Source organism: the organism of the source record quoted next, unplaced genomic scaffold (genome assembly GCF_019419815.1).
Source record: "Pyrus x bretschneideri cultivar Hongxiangsu unplaced genomic scaffold, Pyrus_bretschneideri_v1 Contig53, whole genome shotgun sequence".
Taxonomy (NCBI): domain Eukaryota; kingdom Viridiplantae; phylum Streptophyta; class Magnoliopsida; order Rosales; family Rosaceae; genus Pyrus; species Pyrus x bretschneideri.
In genome coordinates this window covers 1,222,000-1,245,587 of record NW_025999791.1, presented here as the reverse complement: position 1 = coordinate 1,245,587, position 23,588 = coordinate 1,222,000, and the positions used below count along the sequence as shown (strand labels likewise).

The following is a 23,588-nucleotide window of genomic DNA, read 5'->3' as shown; positions in this document are numbered from 1 at the left end:
GATGGGGATGTAGCTCACATGGTAGAGCGCTCGCTTTGCATGCGAGAGGTACGGGGTTCGATACCCCGCATCTCCAAATTTCACTTTTTTTGTCAACCTCGTATTTATCCAATGACGAAAGTACCCCTCCCTCGGACGCACGCGAGCTTCCCTCGCACACTTCAACCACGCCTCTCACTGTAGCATCAGACTATTCAACGCCACTACACTTCTCCTCTCTCAGCTCTCTCCCTAGGGTTTCCCTCTCTCCAATGGCGTCCGTGCAGAGCCACCTCTCTGCCGTTTCTTCGATTGCCTCGCGCTGTTCGTCTCCGTCTTCACCGCCGTCGTCGTCCTTCTCTTCGACCGCTGCCACTTCGCTGGTCCCCGTTGGCCGGTCGCCGCAGTGCCGCCGGAAATGTTCCGGAGTGGGGATGATTCGGCTCCGGCGGTCCGTGTGCCGAGCGATGGTTCAGCAGGCCGTGCCCGGCGCTTCTGCTGCGTATGCTAAGGAAATGGAGAGGCTTTCCGCCAAAGAATCGCTGCTTCTCGCTGTGAGCCTGTGCAATTTTACATAGAATTCTGTTAATTAGAAGAGAAATAGTTAGCTTTTTGCACTAATTGGTTGTTTAGGAAGTTGTAATGAGAGTCATGGCAATTGTAAGGCACTATTTGGTTGCTATTTTCAAATTACAAGTGTGCTGATGCATTCAGGTTCAAAATGATCGGGATTACTGAGTTTCGTATGTGCGTCCCACTATTTTATAGGAATGAAACTCATGAGACCTATATAGTAACAATTAAACTCTCGTTTTCGATCAAATTTTCTAGTTCATTGTGTGATGTTGATTTTAATTTTTAAGAACCTTTTGTATTAAAAGTAAAAGGTCTTGTTGTAGAATTTCTCTGTCAAAAAGTTAATGTGAAAACCTTTTGTTTCAGTTTAAGGATGCTGGGGGTTTTGAGGCGTTAGTCACAGGGAAGACAACAGACATGGAGCGGATTGATGTGAATGAGAGGATAACTGCTTTGGAACGAGTCAATCCAACACAACGTCCTACAACGTAAGCGCATATCTGAACAATGCATTACAACACCTTTTCTTTTTGGTTTGGATGAGATGTTCAATGGTTTGTTCAGCTACCCAGGTCGCCTTTTTTGGAAGGTCGATGGAATTTCGAGTGGTTTGGATCTGGAAGCCCACGTCTATTTGCTGCCAGATTTTTGTTTGAGTAAGTGCTGCACACGTTTATCTATTTCATTGTTTGGTTGGTCTAGAAATTTTTCTGGGTTTTTATATGTAATTAATTTGAAGTTTGAATTAAAAGGTAGCTTACTGTATTGATGCATTTAAGCAATGTTTCTATTGCCGCAGGAGGTTTCCTTCAACTTTGGCTAGTTTGACAAAAATGGAGGTGGTCCTCAAGGATGAGAATGCAAAGATTACAGCAAAATTGAAAGTGTTGAACTCGGTATATATTTTTACTTTAAAAGTCCTCAGTCCATTGTATATGTCCAATTATATGAGGGTAAATACCGCACTTGTCACATATCCATGTGAAATCACAGCTCTAGCACAATTTTAAGGACATTGAACTGACATGAATCATATTTATGCTATAACAACAGCGTTTGATTAAGGCAAGTTGGTTTATGCTATAACAACAGTGTTTGGTTAGGGCAAGTTGGTTGTGTTTGCACCAGAACCTTGGCTTGCATGTGTAATTTGTTGAGGTACCACATCACAAGAGCAGCCAGTAGATCTCTGTAAACCAAATTTTTCAACTTGTTTTCATCCTTTTTCCTGGAAACTTAGGAATAGTAGCAAATAGCCCATCTAATTAAATTCATGTAATATGGTTGTTAGATACAAATGAAAGTGAGAAAGGGAGGGAGAAAGAAGTAAAGGTTTTAGTCTGCTAGTATTTTCTAAGATAAGAAATAGTGAAGCCATACTTTTGATTTAGATATGATGTTACCTATCATTTCTTCTATTTGTCTGTTCTGTTTGCATTCTGATATAATTTTTTAATCTGAGCATTCACTATGAAACTCGCGCTGGTGCTGTGCAGATAGAAGGCAAGTTTACTTTGTCAACCAAGTTAACTGTGGAGGGACCAGTTCGAATGAAAGAGGAATATGTTGAGGGGGTTCTTGAGACACCAAAAGTAATTGAAGAGGCAATACCAGACCAGCTAAAAGGTGCACTTGGTCAGGCCGTAAACATAGTGCAACAACTTCCTCTGCCTATTAGGGATGCCTTTTCCAGCGGGCTGAAAGTTCCTTTAAGTGAGTGTGATGCTTTTCTGAGCCAGTTATTTCTTTATCTTAATTGCATGGTTGAGTCTCAAGCTCCAGTAAACTCCTTTAAACGTGTTGTCAGAATAATATCTGCCATGATTTGGGCTTGTAATACACAATGAAACAGTACTTGTATATTAAATTATGGATAACCAACTATTGGGATAGAAGATGCTTGCGAATTTCTTTGCAGTCTATGAAATTTGAATCACTTCAATCAAGCCATAGTCAGAAGAATATGTGCTCTTTTGTGGTCAGGTACTATTTAGTATTTACTAAGACAGTATATGAACGTTGGAAACTGACTATTTGGGATAAAGATGCTAAGATGCTGGGGAGTTCTTTTATCCTATGAATCCTAACCCTCCCTGCATGTTAATCAGCCGTTACGTCTCCTTTCTGTAAATCCAAGGGTGCCAATAGTCTTCTGTGAGGTACTGTTAGCACTTGATCAAACGTCATATGCCTACCTTAAAATTTCTGAAAATGTTGTTGCTGTTCTTTAAGTCTTTTAATTTATTTCATTTTTTTATATATATACAATTTTTTTTTTCTTTTGAACAAACAATATTATCTACACTAGGGGTGGGGGAGTGGGCTAAGCCTCACATTAGGCTAGCAATAATGTGATTCAAACTCTCCTTTGGCGAGAATCTAACCTAAGACCTCTCACTTACAAGTGAGGAGGAATACCACTAGACCATAGTTAATCTTTCCTTTTACAGTAGAAGTTTTCCCTTTATTTCCCTGTTAATTGAATTTAGGTGGAATTAAGAGAGCTATAAAACATTTGCTTTCCTTGAAAGATGAGCTGCTTCTTCTTCCTTCTCAAAATGATAAATACCTAAGTCTGAAGGGGCAGTCATTGATGGTGACTATGGGTAGTGGTACGATATCTTGAAGGAGATTTTTCTATCTGTAAATGTAAGTCTCTCATGTTACTCTCTGTCAGTTAGAATTTTTTTGTTGGTTGTCCTAAATACTAAGGTGCTCTAAAGCATGGCCATAACCAGAGAATAAATCTTTTGACTGAGATTCAAACATTGTGGCATCAACTGCTGAATATGCTTGATCTGTTTGCAGTCTAGAATCCAGAATATTAAGGGGATGTTTGGTATCCTTCTTGGATCCAATTTTTAGTTTTAAAATGATGAATGTAGTGAAATTGCTTAGTACTTGTTAGTTTCAAAAACAAAAAAAATGGATCCAATAACCCTCATTCAATTTTGTAGTAGCATATGTTGCACCTTGCTAAAGCTCAATCCGATAACCCTCGCCCAGTTTTGCCTTATCTCATTTTTTGCCTATATGCTAACCTAGCTCCATATTAAGTGGTTATGTGCTCACGTGTTATTTGTGTTAGTATGTGCTGCTCCCTGCTAATGCTCTATCCAAGATGATAAATTAAAGCATAACTTTCTACCCTCATCCCATACTGATTTCTCTCCATGTTCACCCAGTTCTTATTATGAATCCATGCTGATCATTTACTTTGTGCATGCAGCTGGAGCTTTTGAGAGACTCTTCATGATCTCCTATCTTGATTCGGAGATACTTGTAAGCATTATACTGCGTATTAATCTTGTGGTTCAGTTTCAATTTGTTTCACATGCGTTTTACTTCGTAAAAATATGACCCCTATCTCACTATGATTAAGAGAATTGCAGGGCTACAAAAAAATAATTAATCTGCTTAGTTTGACATATCAAAACTTGGTGAAACTTAAAACAGGTGGTTCATTTATGTTTTAAATAGTTTTAAAATATAGCTAAATTAATGGGAAAACATCTCGCATGAGGAAGTTAATTTGTAGAGGAAGATGAAGTTATTTCCCTTTTCTTGGTAGCAACTGCAATAAATTTTCCTTTCCTTGCCATGGGAAAGAACTGAGAGTCCTCATGTTTTTCCAAAAATATTTAATCTGATGCATTTTCATGTGTGTGGTAGAAAGTTTTCTAAATTTTAAAATACATTCGTAAAGAGGGTGAAACTTATAAATGCATCATGTATGCTGTTTTTATTTATTTTTTTTTTTTGTATTCAGAATCCACTGTTTTCACTAGACACTAGATAACGACCTTGACTAATTTCATTAGTCTGTGCTGTTTTATTATAGAACTATCTCTGGATATTGCTATAAATAAATCTTACTTAGCATGTAAGATTTTCTGACTGTTAAAGTCTGCATCAACAGACGAACGATTGAACACTATTTTCACAAACCCCGCACACAAGTTTTGTAGAGTCAAACTTAGACATTTGAATTTTGAGTGGTTTACCTCATCCAAAAGCTTTGCTCATACGGTTGACAGTGAGAGGAGTGATGCATACGTTAGGGGCTATATGTGAGACGCTGTTCGTTACTTTTAATTGTAGGTGGTAAAGTATTTGGTCTGTGAGTAATGTATGTGCATTAGAAACATTTTCACTCGTAATCACCATATAAGATCATTTTAATGTTCGATATATTGAAGTTGCTGTGTAGCACGTTATATGTTATCACGTTTTGAGTTCTTTAACTGGGTTTGGTACAGATAATACGAGATGCTGCTGGAGTTCCTGAAGTTCTTACAAGGTTGGAGTCTCCGCTGGAAGAAAGCGTCATAGAGTATGAAAGCTAAAAGGTGCTTTTATGTAAGATAACTCAACTTTTCTACTTTTTCCACATATTTGAGTTAAAAAAAAAGTTCTATATTTACCACTTCCTCTCTTACTATTTCCGTTTTATGTCCCGAAATTCTTCCAAATAATCGGCGATGAAAATATTAAAATTAGTTGAAATGTTTCCGTCTTTGTAAAATACTAAAAGTCAAGTCAATGAACCAAACTTTGAGTTGGGTTCGGGTTTGTTGTCCTCTGGAAGTCTTGAGCATTTTTAATGTGTTTTATTTTTAGTTGTGTGTGATTAATTACTAATTAGAGATTAACTGGATAAGAAGTGGGATTATATTTGCTAAATTAAGGTTGCTGTCAAGTGTGAGAATGTTTGACTAAATTGCACCACGTTGTTTGACTAAGATGGGCTCTCTGCTGTCTTGCTAATTTCACATCAAGGCTCGCAGCCTCTCAGCCTCTCAGCCTTGACCTTACATCACCCGGAAGGGCATTCCAATATTTAATTCGGAAAATGATTTTCACGCTCCCGTTTTACTCCTCGTGCACTCCTCTACTTGTTTCTGCACCTTAATCCACCGTTAATTTATTCAATCTTGTGACTAGAAACCCGCGGACGGTGCAGAGGATAAAGGAGAGTGAAAATCGCTTCCTTTTTTCTTTTTGGTTTGATTAGTCTGTTTGGTTTTCCTTGGCCTGGTGATGAGAATTTTTTTTCTAATCCTTACGGAATTGACTTAAAACTTAAGGAACCTTGGAGGTGTATAATATGTGGTGTAGCTTCAACTTCAAATCAATTTCTATAGGATGGTATGATATTTTCTTCCTATACCGTATACTCGGAAATATGCATTCAAATATGATTCTGCTTGATTAGTGGTAGGCTTTTTAGTTGAAATGGCCTCTGAGATTGGCATAACTTCTGACTCTGGTCTCTGAGATTTAAAATTGATAGAAGTGGTTGTTTAGATTGTTCGTCGTCAATTATTTTGATCATTTTGTGAAAATTTTCTATTAAATTGAAGATATTTTTGTCAAATCAATCCTTCCACTTGAATTGGTGATTTCTTTAATTGAACAGAGTTTTTTCATAGAATAACCATAATGATCGATGATGGGGAATCTCAGTAATCACTTTCATCAATTTAAATCTCAAGGACCGGAATTAGGAGTTCTAACAATTTTAAGGACCATTTCGGCCAAAAAGTCTGTGGTATGAGGATGTAGGCTTGTAACACCTTCCACTAGATATCGATTTTAAACCGTTCATTAGGGTTTGAAGCCTCCCCATGTTACCACTGCCTCGGTTTTCCATGATTCTACTTCTGAATCCGGTCTAATACATTACCGGAAGAATATAAGATAAAAATTAGAGGTAACAAAATCGCATAAACAAATTTATATGGGATTAGTGAGAATTGAGCATCTTATTCAGTTGTAACAGTAAATACTCTGAACTACTTAAGTGAAGTTAACGGGGCTTGCTGCTCAACCATCAAGAGAATTCATCCTTACACTCGCGGAGGTCTTGTGTTTGACTCTACCTCTCCCACAACCACATAACAATTAGCAAAGAGAGAAATCGAACACAAGAACTTGTCGTAAATGCTCTCTATCTGCTTACAAATTTTGGAAATATGTTTAATGGTTGACCCTTGGTGTACGGTCGTTGTGTGATGACACATTAAAGCATCGTCAGAGGCACAAATGGTGCCTTGAGTAATCCCAGTCCCACCGCCATCTTAATTATTTGCAAATAATAAATTCAACAAAAACTTGACTTTCCACCGCTGTGTCTTAAGTCAACTATTAATATAAACTGTGAAATTGGGTTTTTTTTTTTTAAATTTTTTTATTTTTTATTTTAGTTCTTATAATTTAAGTTTATCTAACCAAATGTGTTCACTCGCACAATTATAGACGATCAAACTGGTTCGTATACAGAGGATATTTTTTTGAATAAAGTATATTATCAACACTAAGCGGGTGGAAGAGTAGATTAATGAAGGATTTTTCTAGTTAGGAACAACATTGAAGGATGACTTAAAATACAAATGTTTGCGGTCAAATAAATGCATTTTGGAGTAGCCATAATAATAAATTGTGCAACTTTTTATGTAGACGAAAATGATAGCATTAGCAATTTTATTAAATATCAATGAAGACATTTGAGATAACATTAAGAAGGTCTCAATCCAAAGAAACTTTAACAAAACATAAAGGCCAATTTGGCCAAACAATTTGCCACTTCTTTTAATAAGGACATTGTTGACATAGAGTAGGTCGATAAATCCATAACCCATACATATATACACAAGGGTTGTCCGTATAATTACATATGAGACATTATATACAATAACGTTAGAAAATAGGCATAAAACAGATTAATCTACAGTAAGTATTTATATACATAAAGACATTCTATTTTTTATTTTTTTTTATAACATTTGAAGAATGACTTGGAATATAGACAGTTCTAATCAAATAACATTTTGGGGAAGCCCTAAGAAGGAAGCATGCACCTTTTCCTACGATAAGGACATATGTACATTGTCCGTACACTTGCAGATGGGATATTTATATAAAATAGTATTAGAAAATAGATAAACATAATCATCTAAATTACGGTGAAAAATGAAAAATGAATCCAATCCGAACGTACTGAACTTGTCCCCATAAAAACTAAACTCGTACTCCCGAACCGTTAGGTAATCAAAACCGAGACTTGCTGAAAATTTTAGTATGGTATTCGGAATCCATGAAGGGTTTGTTGGATAAAACTACACCAAACCAAACCGACAATGCTCTTATTAAAAGAAAAATTAATGAAAATGGTTTGAAAACTTTGAGTTTTAACGAAAATAACAAAATAAAAGGTAAAATGAATAGTATCAGGAATGATTTTTTAATGTAAAAATATAATTTTTTTTTTTAAGTAAACAGTACCCGGAACTTTTCGTTAAAGTTTCTTTTATTAAATGAATTAATATTAATTGTTGGATTTCCTTGAGATTGAATCTTAAAGCTCTGTTTAGAATCAACTCTCTCCTTGTTGGGTGCTTCTCTTTCTGTCGACTCATTTTGCAACTTCTTTGGCCACACTACACCACCTTCGACCTTCTCTCTTTATATCCTTTCGACCCTCTCTGTTTACCCTCTCCAGCGTCATTCCCCACCACCAACTACTTTATCATCTCGTCGTCGACCTCACATATGTGTGCTCTCTCCGGCGTTCAAGGTAAGATTTTGCTAAGATTAGGGATTTCTGGTGATATTTCGAATTTGATTTTAGGGCTAGGGATACCAGCTGCCTCAGACGGGAATCGGCGCCAGATTTGGAGAAATGGCTAGCGTCTTGGGACGGTGGATTACGGCGCTGGCCCAAGGTACATGCAAAGATCAGTTTACCTAAATTAACCTACCAAATACTGAATTTTTTTTTCCGTGCTCCCAATTTTAAATAAACCGAAAAAATCAATTCGGGTTCGGTTATTTTATTCATCTACCGAAATTATCGGTTCGAGATTTTTGGTATGAAGCCCTAATCTAAATCATCCCTCATCGCTACTTTTCTCTTACTCTATTTTATGGGTTTCAAGTTATTAATCACTAACCAACTAGGCAGACGTGTGTATTAAATCAAGTAATATATACATACATACATATATGTATATATATATATATTTATTTATTTATTTATGATGAGGAACAAGTGGGTTATGCAGAATCAAGAAATGTGTTTAATTTCATATGGGCAATAAAAGAATTGGAAGTTTCTGAGAAGGACTAAGTCTAAGTGTAACTAAACTTAGGAGGAGCGTGCATCTGCAATTAATTTCCAAAAGACGACTTGTGCTAATCATAATTAATTAATTAGTTGCAACAAGATTCTTGCAAGAAAAGTATTACGTTTATCAAAAAGAAAATGTTATTGATACTTTAAAATTTTTATTCTACACTTTTATCAAATGTATTTTTTTTTTCTAATATAGAAAGTTTAAAATGTAAGATAATATTTTCGAAATGCTTATAACAATTCCGTTACTAAAACCCATAGTTTTCCTTTCAACTCGTTCCTATTTTTAAGTCCTGGTTTTTTTTTTTTTTTTTTTTTTCTTTGGTAATCTTTTTAAGTCCTGGTTTTACCAAACCCTAATTGTCCACTCCATCCAGACAAACAGGTGGACCCCACATACATACGACAAGTAGCAACTCCCACATCCAAAAGGTTAAATATTAATTATTCAATTAAAAACTAAAAAACAAATAAATTATTTATTAAAGTAATATTATAATCTTTACACAAGAAATTAATAGAGAGAGATAAGAACATCAGCAAAATTAGAAAAATGCAAAGACAGATGAATAGACAAGTAATTTCACTAGAATTAAGTTAAAACCCTCTAAAATCCCAAGAAAATTAAACAAAATGTTTCAGACTACTCTAATGAAAACCAGAGATTTTTCTTGAATTACACAGAAAATATTAATTTTTTTGACCTTCTAGACAAGTTGGGTTCCTTCAAAGCCATGAAGGAGGTGAGAATTTGGAGCATCCATAGTAGGCAGCAAAGGAAATTCACCACCAAATTCCTGAATAAACCCCTCCAAATCTGCAAATCTCTCAAGAAACCCACCAGATTTTTCTGCATTCCACATCAGCCCTTCTTCTCCCTTAATTCTTTCTCTCGATTGGTCCACAAATCCCTTGCACCCAGCTCTCATCTTGTCAGCCATGATCAATGCATTCTTTTTGCTGGGTTTCGGTTCTTCTCTGTTGGGTATACTTGTTGGGTTTTTCTTGTTGTTCCTCCTGTTGCTGCAGCCGCCGTTTTCCGATGGTTTTCCGGTGAGTCTCTGAACCAGCTCCCTGAAGTTTGCCACGTCAGTCTTGATAATCTCTGGGGCATATATGTGAATAATTCGGATTTTGGGCTTTGGTTTTGATATTGTTTGTGAGTGTCTGTGGATTGCAAGTGCTTCTGGCATATTTAAGCAGAAAGTTTGCTTCTTGGTTAGTGTCTGAGCCTCCTCCATGGGAAATATCTAGAGAGAGAAACAAGAAAGAGAGGGGTCTGGGTCCTTTGGGAGAGATAGGGGGATTGAGGAAGTTGGTGTAATATTTGTTCAGAATTGTGGTGAAGGTGAGGTTTATATGTAAGGGGAAAAGAATAATAGAAGGGGTGGTTAGTTGTCATTAATTTAAATTGGGAGGACAAATGGAAAAAAACTAAGAAAAAGAACAAGATGGGAGAAAAAGGCTGGCTTTTGGAGGGAGGGGTTGGATGAATCCTTGTGTGGCAAAACGTTAAGAGTCAATGGAGAGATTAATGGAACTCATTGGTCCCCTCTTTTCCAATTGGGATTTCATTATAATTTGTATGTGTATATTATATGTATGTTATGTTTTGGTAGACGATGTGCAAAGTTGTATGATGTATCTTTATCATACATGACATGCCCCAAATCATCCCAATTTTCCTTTCAACTTGTAATTAATAAGCCAACGGTCTTGTGTTTGAATCGCCCTCCCCCGTAAAATAAAGTTTGTGTAGATTGTTCTATCATTTGTCCAAAAAAAAATGTCAATTGCAAAATTGTAATGCATGTAGTTTGTTAATTAGGGTTGAATCACTTAATACGCTATTTAAATATACAAAACTGATATACTTTATAAAATTCACATTTAACGCATTTGGCATAGTCTAGTTTGGTCTAGTGTGGTAATGTAACAAGCTAATAATAGTGATAACCAATAAGAAGATGCAAGGGCCACAAAATAAGAAAATTAATGTAGTCGGAGTGGTTCTTTTTAAGAAGTATGTGTATATCTAATAACACTAGATCGTAATACTAATGACCAATCTCTGTATCTACAAACTTTTTATGAGGAAAAAGTTCACTTATCCTCTCCATCTCCATATGGGTAATATGTCATTATGCATGGATTATATATGGATCATTACACAAAACCGTACGTGTAGGTAGAAGAAAAACAAAGTCATGGCCGGTTCATGGCTTGCACAAGCGTACGACAGCGGTACCTAATCCCGCGTTTCAGGCCAATACAAATTCAACAAGATCTAAAACTTGCTATGAGAAGCAAACCGACGAGCAACCACATTTTTTAGGTTAAAGTAATCTAAATAAACTGTGTACAATCCAGCAAAGCACGCGGCAATAGTCGAGTGCATGATGCCTGTAGCTGGGTAGAATCGAAGAAAATAATTCAATTAGCTGTGTATACTAGTATGTGTGTGTATGTATATACAGTTCTTCTATACGACCATATATTGACAACTTTAACTTCACAACATCGATATCCATAGTATCAACAATAAAGACAGCATACCTATAGCATATCGACTACATATATATCTGCATTTTCTTTAAATGCAGTTAACTGTAACCTAGGAGGGTAAGCACATATCACGACTTCAAATCATGCATGTCACTAAGGAAAGACCATGTTAATTTTGAAAGCTACCTCATCCAAAAGTTAAGTTTGACAATAATTAAACTTATTAATTTTGAGACGATATCTATTTTGATAAGGGCAACAGTACTATTCCATCGTATTCAGATCAATCTACCCATGAATAGTGAGTTATGTTATATTACAAAACTATCGATATGAACCAGTAATAACATGGACGTTGTTAAATATTGGTCTAATTAAGTTGAGTACTTAAACAATGGAAGATTATTTACGTAAGAGAATCTAATTATCTTTCATAGTTATGTATATAAAAGCAAACTTGTACGGATGCATGCGGTATATCTCACTTGCTAAATTGCAAAACCGACATGGATGTCAATCTCTTAACCATTAATTTTGTCAATATGCTTTCACCTCATAGCTACACGTACAGAGAGTACCTACCATGCATGGCCGGTTCTAAGTATTGTCACTACTCACTTACGGAGCTTTCGATCCCAAACACTTAGGCAAAACCCAAACAAACTCATTTGTTTAACTCTTAATTATCTTACAAATTCATAAGATAATTATATTGACTGTGTCTTTGCACTGGATTTAAGAATGGGTCTCGCACTAGGCATCATGTATAAAATGAAGAAAGCAAAACGATATAATAGCATGTAATGGACAAATGAAAACATTCGGTAGAATTTTGTAACTAGGCATAAGTGAGATTAGGATAGGCCTAAATACATTAATTAGCAGTATTTTCTTAACAGAGGTCTCGTTTTACTGTAACAAAACAAAATAGGCATATGATTCGTTGTAGGATTTAGTATTCATCATATAAAATCTCTTTTGTTTTGCTCAAGAATACGAGATTCATATTCGATAAATCATCCTGCTAAGAAATGTTGATAATGCTACTAGAAGGTATGCATGAATGCATGGCATATAAACAAAATGTTTAGGTTAGAATTTTGCTCGGTGGCGGATGACTGCTTGCAGAACAATTTGTTCAACTGCTTAAACTTTTTGACCTTTTTACACGTTCATGCATGCAGGGAAAGGAAGTCATGCCAATGAGAACGCAACCCTTAAATGGTGTTTTACTTTTTAATCTTACCGTTAGAAGGGAAAGATTTTAAAATTATTACAATAATTCAAAGGAGAGAGAGTTTCGAACCTGGGAACGCATGATAGAAATTCAATAACCTATTATACTAGAATACTGCACCACATGTAAAGCAGAAAAAAGTTTTTAGGCAGAAACACTTTTTTTTTAAGTCTCTATGCTCTATTCGTAGAATAACATTGTTGTATAAAACTGACACTAAACACACATTCTCGTGTCTATAAATCAAACTGCACAGTTTTTTAGTATATGCATCAACAAGATGCATGAGAGATCTCCCATTCATCAAAGATTAATAATTTGTACAATAAAAGAAATTAGGAATTTAATTAGAGCTTCTTTTTTTTTTTTTTTCCGGGTGGAGAGCATGATAAATAATTGGGAGTTTTAATGAAAATCTCACGGTACTGTTCACTTTAACGAAAAACCATATTTTTACATTAAAAAGTCAAACCTGGTACTATTCACTTTACCTTTTATTTTATCCTTATTATTAAAACTCAAAATTTTCAAATTTTTTTCATTAGTTTTTCTTAAATAATTTGATAGCCGGCAGATAAAATATTTTATGTAATACTATTTATTCGATATTTGAGTGTACGGGTGAAAGATCTTCCGGTTTTGATTCGGCGAATAATAACCGTCGGATGTGCACGTGATGAACTGACACCCTTGAATCCATGATGATGGTGTTTGCGTCATCGGGGAGAGCACACGAGTCTCGTGCGTGCCGGCTTGGGCCGGCCCACGGCCCAACTCATATGCATGATATGGTACGATATTATGTGATGGCATCTTTTCACTCACAGCGAAGACTCAATCTCAACTGCCACGTGGCGACGTGCGTGCTGTGGCTCCGAAGTGGGAGCCAATCCAACGAGAAAGAGTGCGAGGCCACTTTTTTGAATTTTGAACTTTTTTTTTTGTTTTTTGTTTTTATTTATTTTAATAAAATCTTGACATCCTTCTTAATTAGATAATAGGTTAAATTATAGCAGAAGTCCTTAAACTATACCATAAGTTTAGTTTTGGTCTATGAACTTTTTAATAATTGTTCTCGTCTTTGAATTTTGTAATGTGTTGCACGTGTGTCCCTTTCATAATTCCGTCAAATTTTCTATGAAGTTAAGGGGTAAGATGGGTATTTTATCCAAAGATGAAAACAAAATAATAACATGAGAAAAATGGAGCAATTAGAATTTTTTTATCTCAACTATTGTAAATTCTTTATAATTAGTTTGACTTCGTAAAGTTAAGGAGGAGTTTCTCTTCAAAATACTTTGTGGCCTATTCACCAAATTTCTTACTTATGATCGAAACCGTTCATATTTTGTTTTTTTTTTTAACAAAAAACCGTTCGTATTATAAATCACTATGTAAAGATCATCTCTGCAAAAAATTATTTTAAGGAGTTCTTCCTCAATCCTTGAAGAGCCAGGTATTTCTCTTTAAAAAAAAATTATTTTCTTATTTTTTTATAAAATTCTTATTTTATCCCCTCAACTTAACAGATGAGTTGACAGAGTTACTGAAAATGACTACTGGTGCAACAAAGTGACATAATTTGAGGACGAGACAAATTATTAGTAGAATTTAAAGACGAAAAATAAACTTATGGTATCAATCAAGGACCTTTGCTACAATTTAGTCTTAGGTAAAATTAGAACTTGGGTTGCACAACATCCCTCTTCTCTTGTAAGCTTAGCTGGATGATCTTGTTCAAAGATCGTATAAAAAAATGCTCTTTGAAGCCTTGAGTAGGATTTTAGGCTCTTTCAAATGAGTTAGGTTTTTGTTTTTTTTTTTTTTTTTCCTAGTGTGCCATCGTTGGCTTAGACGAACGGAACGATTTGTATGTTGTTATTGTTAGATCGTTAATTTGTGCCATAAGTAAATCAATTTTTTTATTAAAAGACTGTACCATAGGAATAAATATATATTAAGTTCTTTTCTGTGCCTTGTTACTAAGGCCTTCATATATTTTATTTTTGTTATATCAAGTGATAATCACAAATTAATCGAATCTCATTTCACCTCAGTTTGCAATTCTCATGTAAACGTTAGACAGAATGTAAAACAAGTTATATGAGAAAGAAAAGACGGTAAGTAAGTTAAATATATATTAATTAATAAAATATAATAAATATATAAATAAATGGACCTATTCATCTTTCTACATGTTTCTACATAATATATATACACACACACATACGATAATCCATCATTTTATTATTCGTATTAGTAGTTATTATCTTTTCTTGTCTTATAAATTTCATTAATTTAATAAAAATTAAATGTATTTCCTAAAAACTCCCACAGAATTCGTTATAATGCGATCCAACAAAAATGATTCTTAGTGGGAGATTATTTTCGGGAGATATAGAAAGATGCAAGACCTTGTTAACTAATTCCACGGAAGAAAGTGAAAGAATTCACTCTTTTATTTTGTTTAATAAAGATTTTCTAAAAAGTAGGTTGCAGAGCTTTGAAGTCTTTATGTATGTTGAATTGAATGTTCTTGTCTTCTACCTTTATGTTGCCTTTATAGAACAAGCTTTCCTTCGAGTTTAAGCTTTTCCTCTTAGATCATTCCTCTCTGATCCCAGTTGCTGATGTGACCACTATCAGAGAATAAGTTCTCAACTTTATCCCTGTGAAACTACCAAACTGTCATCTGAAAGCATCTTCCTTCTGTAAAAAAACCGGCTGAGTTGCCATCGTTAGTGTGTGAAGGAGGGCTTCTTGGATCCACGACAAAACTGAGCAAATTGGGCATCGAATAGGCCCAATGCAAAATTCAGTCCAAACAGCCTGTATATGTATACATTAAATTTGAAATAAAGTTGTTCCATGTGATCATGAGTATGAATCTGACGATTCCATCTGAATTACTGCATGCATTTTGAGAGTGTAGTGTCTATGGTACTACTACTGGACTGATAATTTTCTTATCTCCGCTAATATCATATTCATACGGGAAATGATGACTACACACTTTTTTTTTTTCTTTCCTTACGTCTCTAGCCCCATAAGCTAATTACTACATAAGGTACGGAAATAATAACTACACATCTTCTCTTTTCTTCTTATATGTATGTATATCTCTTTTTATTTCTAGCTATCAAATTAGAAAAAACAAAAAAAAACAACCGACATAATTAAATACGAGTATGTACTTCCTACCAAGGTAATTTGACTGAAGCCCTAGGTTTTTATAGCATAATCAGGGAAAAAATAATAATTTTAGCGCGCGTATCTATATAAAATAAAACATGACCAACAAATCAAAAGATTTAGGCCAATAAGTTATTAGAGAAAATCCAAACCCCCTACTAAGGCTACGTGAGCATGCATGCGCCATGTAATGTATAATTAGTCATATAGTTCGTATATTACTGACCCACGCAAGATTTTCTCAAATCTCAATGGTTAACGATCAACAATATCTAATCAGTTACTTTTAGAGAACAGTTCATGGCATGTTTTTATATTATCTGTCAAACATTTGCAGCAGCAAATCAAGTCCTACGTAACTGCCTACATTTTCAACAACTCACTTGAGATTTTAATATAATTTTACTTTTACCGTTTCCTTTTTATATGCCGTGTGTCAAAGGTCGTCGACTGCTTCAGTAGAGAAGTATTGCATTCAAACAGTAAACCTTTGCATGTCTGTTATCAGTTGCTTTCATGGTCGATTTGCGGTCCTGCAGGATTACCCAAATGTTCTCGTCAAGGCAAATCCTTGACATGCATGGCAGCATCCCCCCTGTGTATGCTACCAACTTAATTATACGACTTAATTAATAACAAGTAATAACTAATTAACTAACGTGTGTGAACAAACAGGGACTCATTGAGATTTGATGTTGATTTGTTTTAAGAATTAGAAATTCTTTTCTTATTTTCTACTAGCGTTTCCTGTTTTGATTGATAGTATTTGTAACTCAGTAGATGAGAATGTTCCATTTGTCTTGGCTTTTCCTCCCTACTCTCTCCAATATCATCATCCTCCACTGTATAACCACATGATGACATGATGGTGCTTCCACCCCCTCCTTCGGCGATCACATGGTGATTGTTCTGCTATGCCACCTAATTATCATCTGTTTCACAGGGAACGTGAAAGAAGGGTTTAAGAAAAAAATATTAATAAAATAAATACAAATTACCGTTAAGATGTACACCTCAGCTGTCACATCATGTGGTACACTATATGTAGTATAATTTATAATAAGATGGTAATAATAACATTATTGGACTAAAACAGGTAAAATGATTGTTGGGTTAAATATATAACAAATTTTTATTGTTTTCCAATGAAGCATTATCTAGAAAATTGCTTTTCGAGAAGCGCTTTCAAGAAATATTTGACATTTTAATCAAAATTCATATAGTTCTAATAAAAGCAGTGCTTATCGAAGCATTCCAAAACAAGGCCTTGAAATTTCACTTATCACTTACTACTTTCTTTTCATACAAATTACAGTTTGAGGGGGAATCAAATGTGGAAACTCGGTGTGCAAGCCTAAATGCTTTTAGGCAACTAAATTATAAACTCCTTGCGTCAATTACTACACTTAGACAAAAGTAACTGATATGCAATATTGTGAGGGACTATATTGGTGCTTATCGTTTGGAAAGTGGAAATATAGAGAATGAATTAAGGCCCGTTCTAGACTAGCAAAACAGATAGAGCTTGGTCTAAATGTGATTTCAAGAGGGCTATAATCACTTCTCTGAAAAAAGCACGTAATAGGTGATTCTCCAGAAGTTCAAATTCACTTCCAACAGGTCCTTAGTTATGCAAATCAATGGGTCGGGCTTGTGTTTGAAGCTTATTTTTAACGATAACAGCCCTAGAACATTCAGCTGCCCGAACTAACCCACTCAGTTTCGTTTTTAGTTTTCCTTGTTGGGCTTGAACATTTTTTTTGGTTCTCTTAATCACAATATTTACCCACCAAGTCCAGCCTTCAAGGCTTTGCTTCCTCTTTTTTCATGTCTGTTGATGGCACTTGCTATTGAATGTCTTGATATGGGAAGGGAGAGAATGAACTCATGGCCTTGAATGCAGACAATACTCCGAAGCAACTTGGATTACAAGCTCCTTACATATTTCTTCACTTTAATATTCCCCTTTCCAATTCTCCTCGATCCCTCCTTTTATTTTTGCAACCACTAATCTTCTCGAAGAATTTTCACAATTATCTCGGAAAGTACGTAGAACTCTGGCTTGGGTGTTCACACCACCTCGTTCCATATGTGTGCCCTCTTTGGCACTGTTACTCGTGGGTTGCTTCTTGCGGGCTTCCTTAGTTTGGTCCTTGGATTGGTGGCTGCAACTTGTTGGGTGCTCTTTGGAGGATGATCGAGTCTTCTGTTCTTCCACTTCTGGGGCGTTGCTTGGCTTGATTTCAAGCGGTTGTTGGGGTCTTGGTTTGCAGCGTCGGCTACAAACAACCTTCTACGGTGTGTTTTTTTTTATTATTTTTTTCTTTCTGATTTGGGCTCAAAATTGTACTTTTGGGGTTCATTTTTGGTTGTGTGCTTATCTTGTATTTAGGCCCTTCTTTTTGGTGAACATATTTGGGCCTCTTTATATAATTATGTTTTATGTTTGTTGGTAGTGAAGTTACTTTGTCCCAAAAAATAAAAAAAATAAAAAAATTTGTCGAACAGAAAAAAATCTGGATGTTTAACTCTCAAATGCTCCAAAACAGCCACCCTTCAGTGGCAGCCTAATTTGGGCAAGCTTCTTATGTTTTGGCTTAGGCTTTTAGATTAAGAACTTTGCAGGCTTTGTGCTTAAGAGAGAGCCATCCTCCAGGGACAGCCTAATTTAGAATTTACTTTGAATCAGGCAACGCAGATTCGTTTTGGATTTGGCTTTTAGGTTAAGCACTTTGCATGCTTTGTGCTTAAGAGAAAAGAACACAACAGAGATCACCCTTGTGTTTCAATTTCAACGATAACTAGAGATGCAAAAATTATTGAAAAAGCACTTCAATTAATATTAAGTAGTTCCAAAAAACCAAGACACCTACAACATAATTTAAGGGAACCTCAGATCCATTACAAAGAACTAAAACTCCCAAAACACTCACCGACTTCGGCAACTTTCAGAATCACAGCTTTTTCCTGTACCAGAAGACACCTTTCTTGGCACCCTCATCGGGCTCGACGTAGATACACTCCTTCGCTTCCCTAAACATTGCCTTGTAAACCGGAGTCCCGTCGAACTGATAGTACTCGCCCAATATCGGCTTGATTGCCTTGGTCGCCTCCATTGCGTGATAGTGCGGCATGGTTGAGAACAAATGGTGCGCAACGTGAGTGTCTGTGATGTTGTGGAAAACCTTGTTCAGGATTCCGTAGTCTCTGTCAACGGTGGCCAAAGCTCCCCTAAACCAGTCCCATTCAGAAGAATCATAGTGCGGCAATGCAGGGTGGGTGTGCTGCAAGTACGTGATCAGTACCAAAAATCCATTCACCACCATTAGAGGACCTCCGTAGAAGCATATAACCCAAGCAAGCCCCTTTGCAGCGGCAAGACGGTAAAGCCCATAGAAGACAGCAAGAACGCCAGCATCGGACACAAATATCTGCAATCGTTCGCGATCAGAGTAGATTGGCCCATACGGATGAAAGTGGCAAGCAAATCCTTTGTAGGGCCTTCCAGAAACATTGAACGCAAGATACAAAGGCCAGCCTAGAGTGAGTTGGATGAGGAGTGTGAGGAATCTGCCTGGTGGGTTGTTGAGATATTTGGCATACCATCCAATTTCGAACTTCTGCTTGGGGACAAAGACTTCATCTCGCTCAAGGGAACCTGTGTTGGAATGGTGGCGGCGATGGCTATACTTCCATGAGAAGTAGGGGACAAGGAGGCAAGAGTGGAGGATCAGACCAACAGTGTCATCCAGCCATTGATAATCACTGAAAGCATGGTGACCGCACTCATGTGCTATGACCCAAACACCGGTGAGAACACAGCCCTGAACATACCAAAAAATCGGCCATGCCAAGAAGGAGAGAGGTTGAGAGAGATTCTGAATGTAGGTGGAAGCAATGTAGTAAAGGATGAAGGCAATGGTGAGGTCATAAAAGACATAGGAGAAGGAGCGGATAACAGAGCGCTGAAAACAATGAGGTGGGATGGCTTTCTTGACCTCACCGAGGCTGAACGGAGGCTTAGAGTACGGAACTCTCTTGTGGGTGTCAGCATCCGCATTTTTGAGCACAGGGGGCGCAACCATTCTTCCACCGGCACCCATTGTTCCGAAATCTGCCAAGAACAAAGATTGAAACGACTGAATATAATGTAAAATTACAAATTTCAGATCTCAAATATTCCTCCCTTTAAGCACTTGAAAGTTAATAATACAAAAAACAAGACGACAAAACAAAAGTTACGTGAAAAAATATGACCAACCAATCAAGATTTATAAGATATTGCAGTTTGAAGCCTAACAGGACAACCACTCAAAATTTGAACACGAAAGTAGACGGACCAAAACAAACGTTGACAGGCTGGTGGAATATTAAAAAAAATCCAACGTTACAACTTGAAGAACAGTAAGAAACCCACGACAAAATCGTTTCTCAGTAGCAAAGACGGAGACGGCAAGACCAACAAGTTGATACAAGTTCCGGAGGGCTTAAACTCCTTGACTAAGTCGTAATTGGCAATTTGACTGCCACATTAAACCAATTCAAACGAACCAAACACATAATCCAAAACGATAACTTCATCTATTTTTTGGTATATAGATACTGAAAAACGCATATTTCGTTTTCTTGTTATAGGTTTAATCACTATTTGAGCACTTCTTCTGTCTCCTTAAGCATCATTGCAACAGGAATCACTTGTGGAAATGCAACATTCAAAACTTAAAACAACAACGCACTGTTAATAAAAGGGAAAATTAGACTATATACAAAAGCACTTTTTGAATTGTTCGGTTGTGATTAGGACCCACATCTTTAATTAATCAAATTCATAAGGAACAAAGCTGGTGCGCCTGAAAGCAATCCACCATACTAGAAAATATCAAAGCTTACAATTGACAAGGAATTCAAACGAAAAATCTTTGAACAAAATCAAGTACACGTAACCTGCGGAAAATGTATTTGATTCCCTTCCCAATATCGTGGCCGACCCTTAAACACGATTAATTAAATAATAATCTTAATCTATATATAAAACGTGAGAAAGTTTGAAATTTTAAATTAATAAAAAAAGACCATTACCACAGAGAACCCATCTTCTAAGCATAATTCGCTTTTACAAGTAGGCTTTGATTTTGACTAATTATACCTCATTCGCCTTGTCAATTACCAAAAATACCCAGATTGTTTTGTTGCCAACCAATTTTAAATTGCTAAAACCACATCGTTTTCAGAGCATTCCCCAAAAAACTGTTGCAATACATCGTGTTTTTCGTTGGTTTTTTTCCTAATTTTCAACCCAAAAGCCGCCCACCTTTTCCAAATTTACAGCAAATAAAACTAAAGCTTGTCAGAAAACGTGCATACATGCCGGGACTCGGTCGCAACCCATTTAACGAATTGTCAAACGCGGCGTTGCAGGCGGAACGAAGACGGAAGGGCCAGAAAAAGCATGCAGGAAAATAAACGAGCCGCATGGCATTAAAAAACCGAGTAGGATTTTCTACCTCTTTATTTCCCTCCTCTCGTGTCCTCTCTTATTTGAAAAATCACATTAAATCACGTTAATATCTTATATTAATTTTTATAATAAGAGAAAAATAATATAAAAGAACATGAAAGGAAGAGATGAAAGAGAAACAGGAGAGAATCATAATTCTAAAAAAATTGAGTCCGGCTCAACAAATAATATTTATTTATAAGAAAATTATTATAAAGTCGATCCAAGCTAATCAGACTTCTCAGCCTTGCAAAAATTCCGTAAATAAGAATAATCTTTCCGTTGTGCCAAAAGCTCTCCTGATATTTGTAATTTATTAAATGAAAAAAAAATGTAATAATGAAATAGCGAGAGTTCATGTGGGCGCCATGGAAGGACCAAATCAAAGAACGCGACAAAAGATCCAGACTGTCAGGCTCGGATGACCCGGATCGGATTCCGAAAATCTCAATTACTTTATAAAAAAAAAATAACCGAACGAATCAAAGGGATTTTAATATTTTTGAATCAATGCTCAAAAAATCTTAGCCGTCCATACCGGAAAGAAAAATCGATTGAACAGAGGAGGATCTGAATCTCAGGAGAAACGAACGGTCAGAATATTTTCGCCATTAACGGCTAGATCCAACCTAGATTACGCCATTGAAGAAGAAAACGGAGCTCAAGCATACATATCTCCAATCACATTCGATCACAAAACGCAAAATGCAAGTAAAAATCTCAGAAATTCATACCAGAAGCAAAATGTATCAGAAAAAAAAAAAAAAAAAAAAAAAAAAAAACAACAAGCGATGGAAAGTACCTGAAACGAGAGGCTCTTCTACCTTCTCACACCCTCTCTCTCTCTCTCTCTCTCTCTCTCTCTCTCTCTCTCTTGCTTTATCTCTCTCGGGGCCTCCTGTTCGATCAGGAATCTCCGGCCCGTTTGAAGTGATTACAAGCCCTGCGGACACGACTATATAAGCTCAGAGGCTTCAGTTTTAGGTTCGGACTGTTTCATCTGTGAACACGTGGCCGCCGATTATTGGATCCTTTTAGTTACTTTTGCTCGCTTTGCGTGACTCTATCCATGCTCTGCCTCAGGCTAGTAACTGATTTTTACAGTTGTCGACACTAAAAATTAACAGATTTTTATCTGCGATCGTGGCCGTTGATTTTGATGAGGGAAGGAGTTTTTTCTAGTACTTTCAACGGTGACGATGGGATGTTCTACCTATGCTATGTGAAAAATATCTAGGGAATCTGTTCACTTAGAAAACAAAATAAAATTAAGTTCTGACGGTTTCACGTGCGAGTGGGACCATCGTGGGCATTGTGAGCTTTTTTAATCACGAAAACAACCCCCTTTGAAGTTCATTAATACAAAGCGGAAGTCGTTTTTGACCGAAAATTTTAAATTTTGAATGTCTTGTAACAGTGGCCTCGACTAGTGGGCAATGTCAGTGATGCAGGTGACTTAAAATATCTCGACTCGGTGGTGTTTGTTTTCGCTCGCTAAGCTCATCTCTAACTAAAGGATTTAGAGAGTTAGAAGATCGAAAATAGTTCGAAAATCATTTTCAATCGAGAACTAGATTATATGGTTCTTAAAATTTGAGGGGGTTCCACGGAATCTGAAAGGGTTGAAGGACTGACTGCATGCAACCAACCAGCCAGCCCGAGGCTGGCCAGAAAAATCATTATTCTTGTCAGTTATAACCGACAGTAATTCTTAAGCTAAAATTCAAATGCAACGACTAACTGACGTCAGCTAGCCGTTGCATTTGATTATTTTTTTTTAACAGTTTTATTTTTTTTTTATTTACAAAATTTTTTTTATAACTTCTATTTCATAAAATTTCTTTCATTTTATTTTAAATTCTATTTTTTCCCTACAACTTCTATTTCACAAAATTTATTTCATTTTTTTTAAATTATTTTTTTTTTCGTATAACTTCCTAAGTCATTATACAACATTAAATTAAAAGGAAAATTAATGAAAAATGCTTGAAAACTTTGAGTTTTAACGATAAGGACAAAATAAAAGGTAAAGTGAATAGTACCAGGTTTGATTTTTTAGTGTAAAAATGTGGTTTTTCTTTAAAGTGAACAATATCGTGGGTTTTTCATTAAAACTCCCTAAATTAAATTAAGTAACATGAAACAACATTAAATAAAATTAACCAACATACAAATTCTACAATATTTTTAAAAACATTTAACAACATAAAACTTAAACGCCTACTTGTTTGTGACACAAGAACGTATCATTCTATAGCGCCTCATATACTACCAGTTCTTGGATTGAAAGGCAAATTAGGCCCATCATATATTTTTGCACGAGCCATTCTTGACCTATTTGGATCTTCTTGGTCGTCATCGGACTCTCCATCAATATACCCATCTCACTCATCCTCCACTATCATATTGTGTAATATGATGTAAGACATCATGATGGAGTCTAAATTTTCTAACTCCACCCTCTTGCC

General features: G+C 36.0%; 3 protein-coding genes and 1 non-coding gene across 6 annotated transcripts; 2 read left to right on the top strand and 2 right to left on the bottom strand.

Moving 5' to 3' along the window:
- Positions 1-3: 3 nt before the first annotated feature.
- TRNAA-UGC lies at positions 4-76 on the top strand. Its single transcript has one exon. It is a non-coding gene; the product is annotated as a tRNA-Ala (tRNA).
- A 114-nt stretch (positions 77-190) lies between these two features.
- LOC103958967 (probable plastid-lipid-associated protein 13, chloroplastic) lies at positions 191-5,142 on the top strand. 2 transcript variants are annotated; one of them, XR_007253221.1, is made up of 8 exons: positions 191-533; positions 922-1,043; positions 1,128-1,211; positions 1,355-1,451; positions 2,052-2,268; positions 2,539-2,714; positions 3,785-3,837; positions 4,815-4,981. XR_007253221.1 is itself a non-coding variant. In XM_048570541.1 (7 exons), the coding sequence occupies exons 1-7, from the start codon at positions 252-254 to the stop codon at positions 4,899-4,901; spliced, it is 942 nt and encodes a 313-aa protein (XP_048426498.1). In that variant the 5' UTR covers positions 191-251; the 3' UTR covers positions 4,902-5,142. The 2 variants fall into 2 exon arrangements, 1 of the variants encoding a protein (XP_048426498.1); XM_048570541.1 differs by lacking the exon at positions 2,539-2,714 and having other exon boundaries at positions 4,815-5,142.
- Positions 5,143-9,255: 4,113 nt separating this feature from the next.
- Positions 9,256-10,190, bottom strand: LOC103959508 (VQ motif-containing protein 17). Its single transcript, XM_009371860.3, has one exon. The coding sequence runs from the start codon at positions 9,928-9,930 to the stop codon at positions 9,397-9,399; it is 534 nt and encodes a 177-aa protein (XP_009370135.2). The 5' UTR covers positions 9,931-10,190; the 3' UTR covers positions 9,256-9,396.
- Positions 10,191-18,439: 8,249 nt separating this feature from the next.
- Positions 18,440-22,083, bottom strand: LOC103958977 (delta(12)-fatty-acid desaturase FAD2). Of its 2 annotated transcripts, XM_048570514.1 has the most exons (3): positions 21,923-22,037; positions 21,659-21,795; positions 18,440-19,737 (listed from the first exon to the last, which is right to left on the bottom strand). In XM_048570514.1, exon 3 carries the CDS (start codon positions 19,724-19,726, stop codon positions 18,578-18,580), a length of 1,149 nt encoding a protein of 382 aa, XP_048426471.1. In that variant the 5' UTR covers positions 19,727-19,737; positions 21,659-21,795; positions 21,923-22,037; the 3' UTR covers positions 18,440-18,577. The 2 variants fall into 2 exon arrangements, with proteins under 2 accessions (XP_048426471.1, XP_009369579.2); XM_009371304.3 differs by lacking the exon at positions 21,659-21,795 and having other exon boundaries at positions 21,923-22,083.
- Between the last annotated feature and the right edge of the window lie 1,505 nt (positions 22,084-23,588).

Bases quoted from the DNA above. Each gene is read 5' to 3' on its own strand.
- LOC103958977 (XM_009371304.3), bottom strand. From the start codon at position 19,726: ATGGGTGCCGGTGGAAGAATGGTTGCGCCCCCTGTGCTCAAAAATGCG.
- LOC103959508 (XM_009371860.3), bottom strand. From the start codon at position 9,930: ATGGAGGAGGCTCAGACACTAACCAAGAAGCAAACTTTCTGCTTAAAT.
- LOC103958967 (XM_048570541.1), top strand. From the start codon at position 252: ATGGCGTCCGTGCAGAGCCACCTCTCTGCCGTTTCTTCGATTGCCTCG. The intron at 1,044-1,127 runs GTAAGCGCATAT...TCAGCTACCCAG, and splicing joins CCAACACAACGTCCTACAAC to GTCGCCTTTTTTGGAAGGTC. The intron at 1,212-1,354 runs GTAAGTGCTGCA...CTATTGCCGCAG, and splicing joins GCTGCCAGATTTTTGTTTGA to GAGGTTTCCTTCAACTTTGG.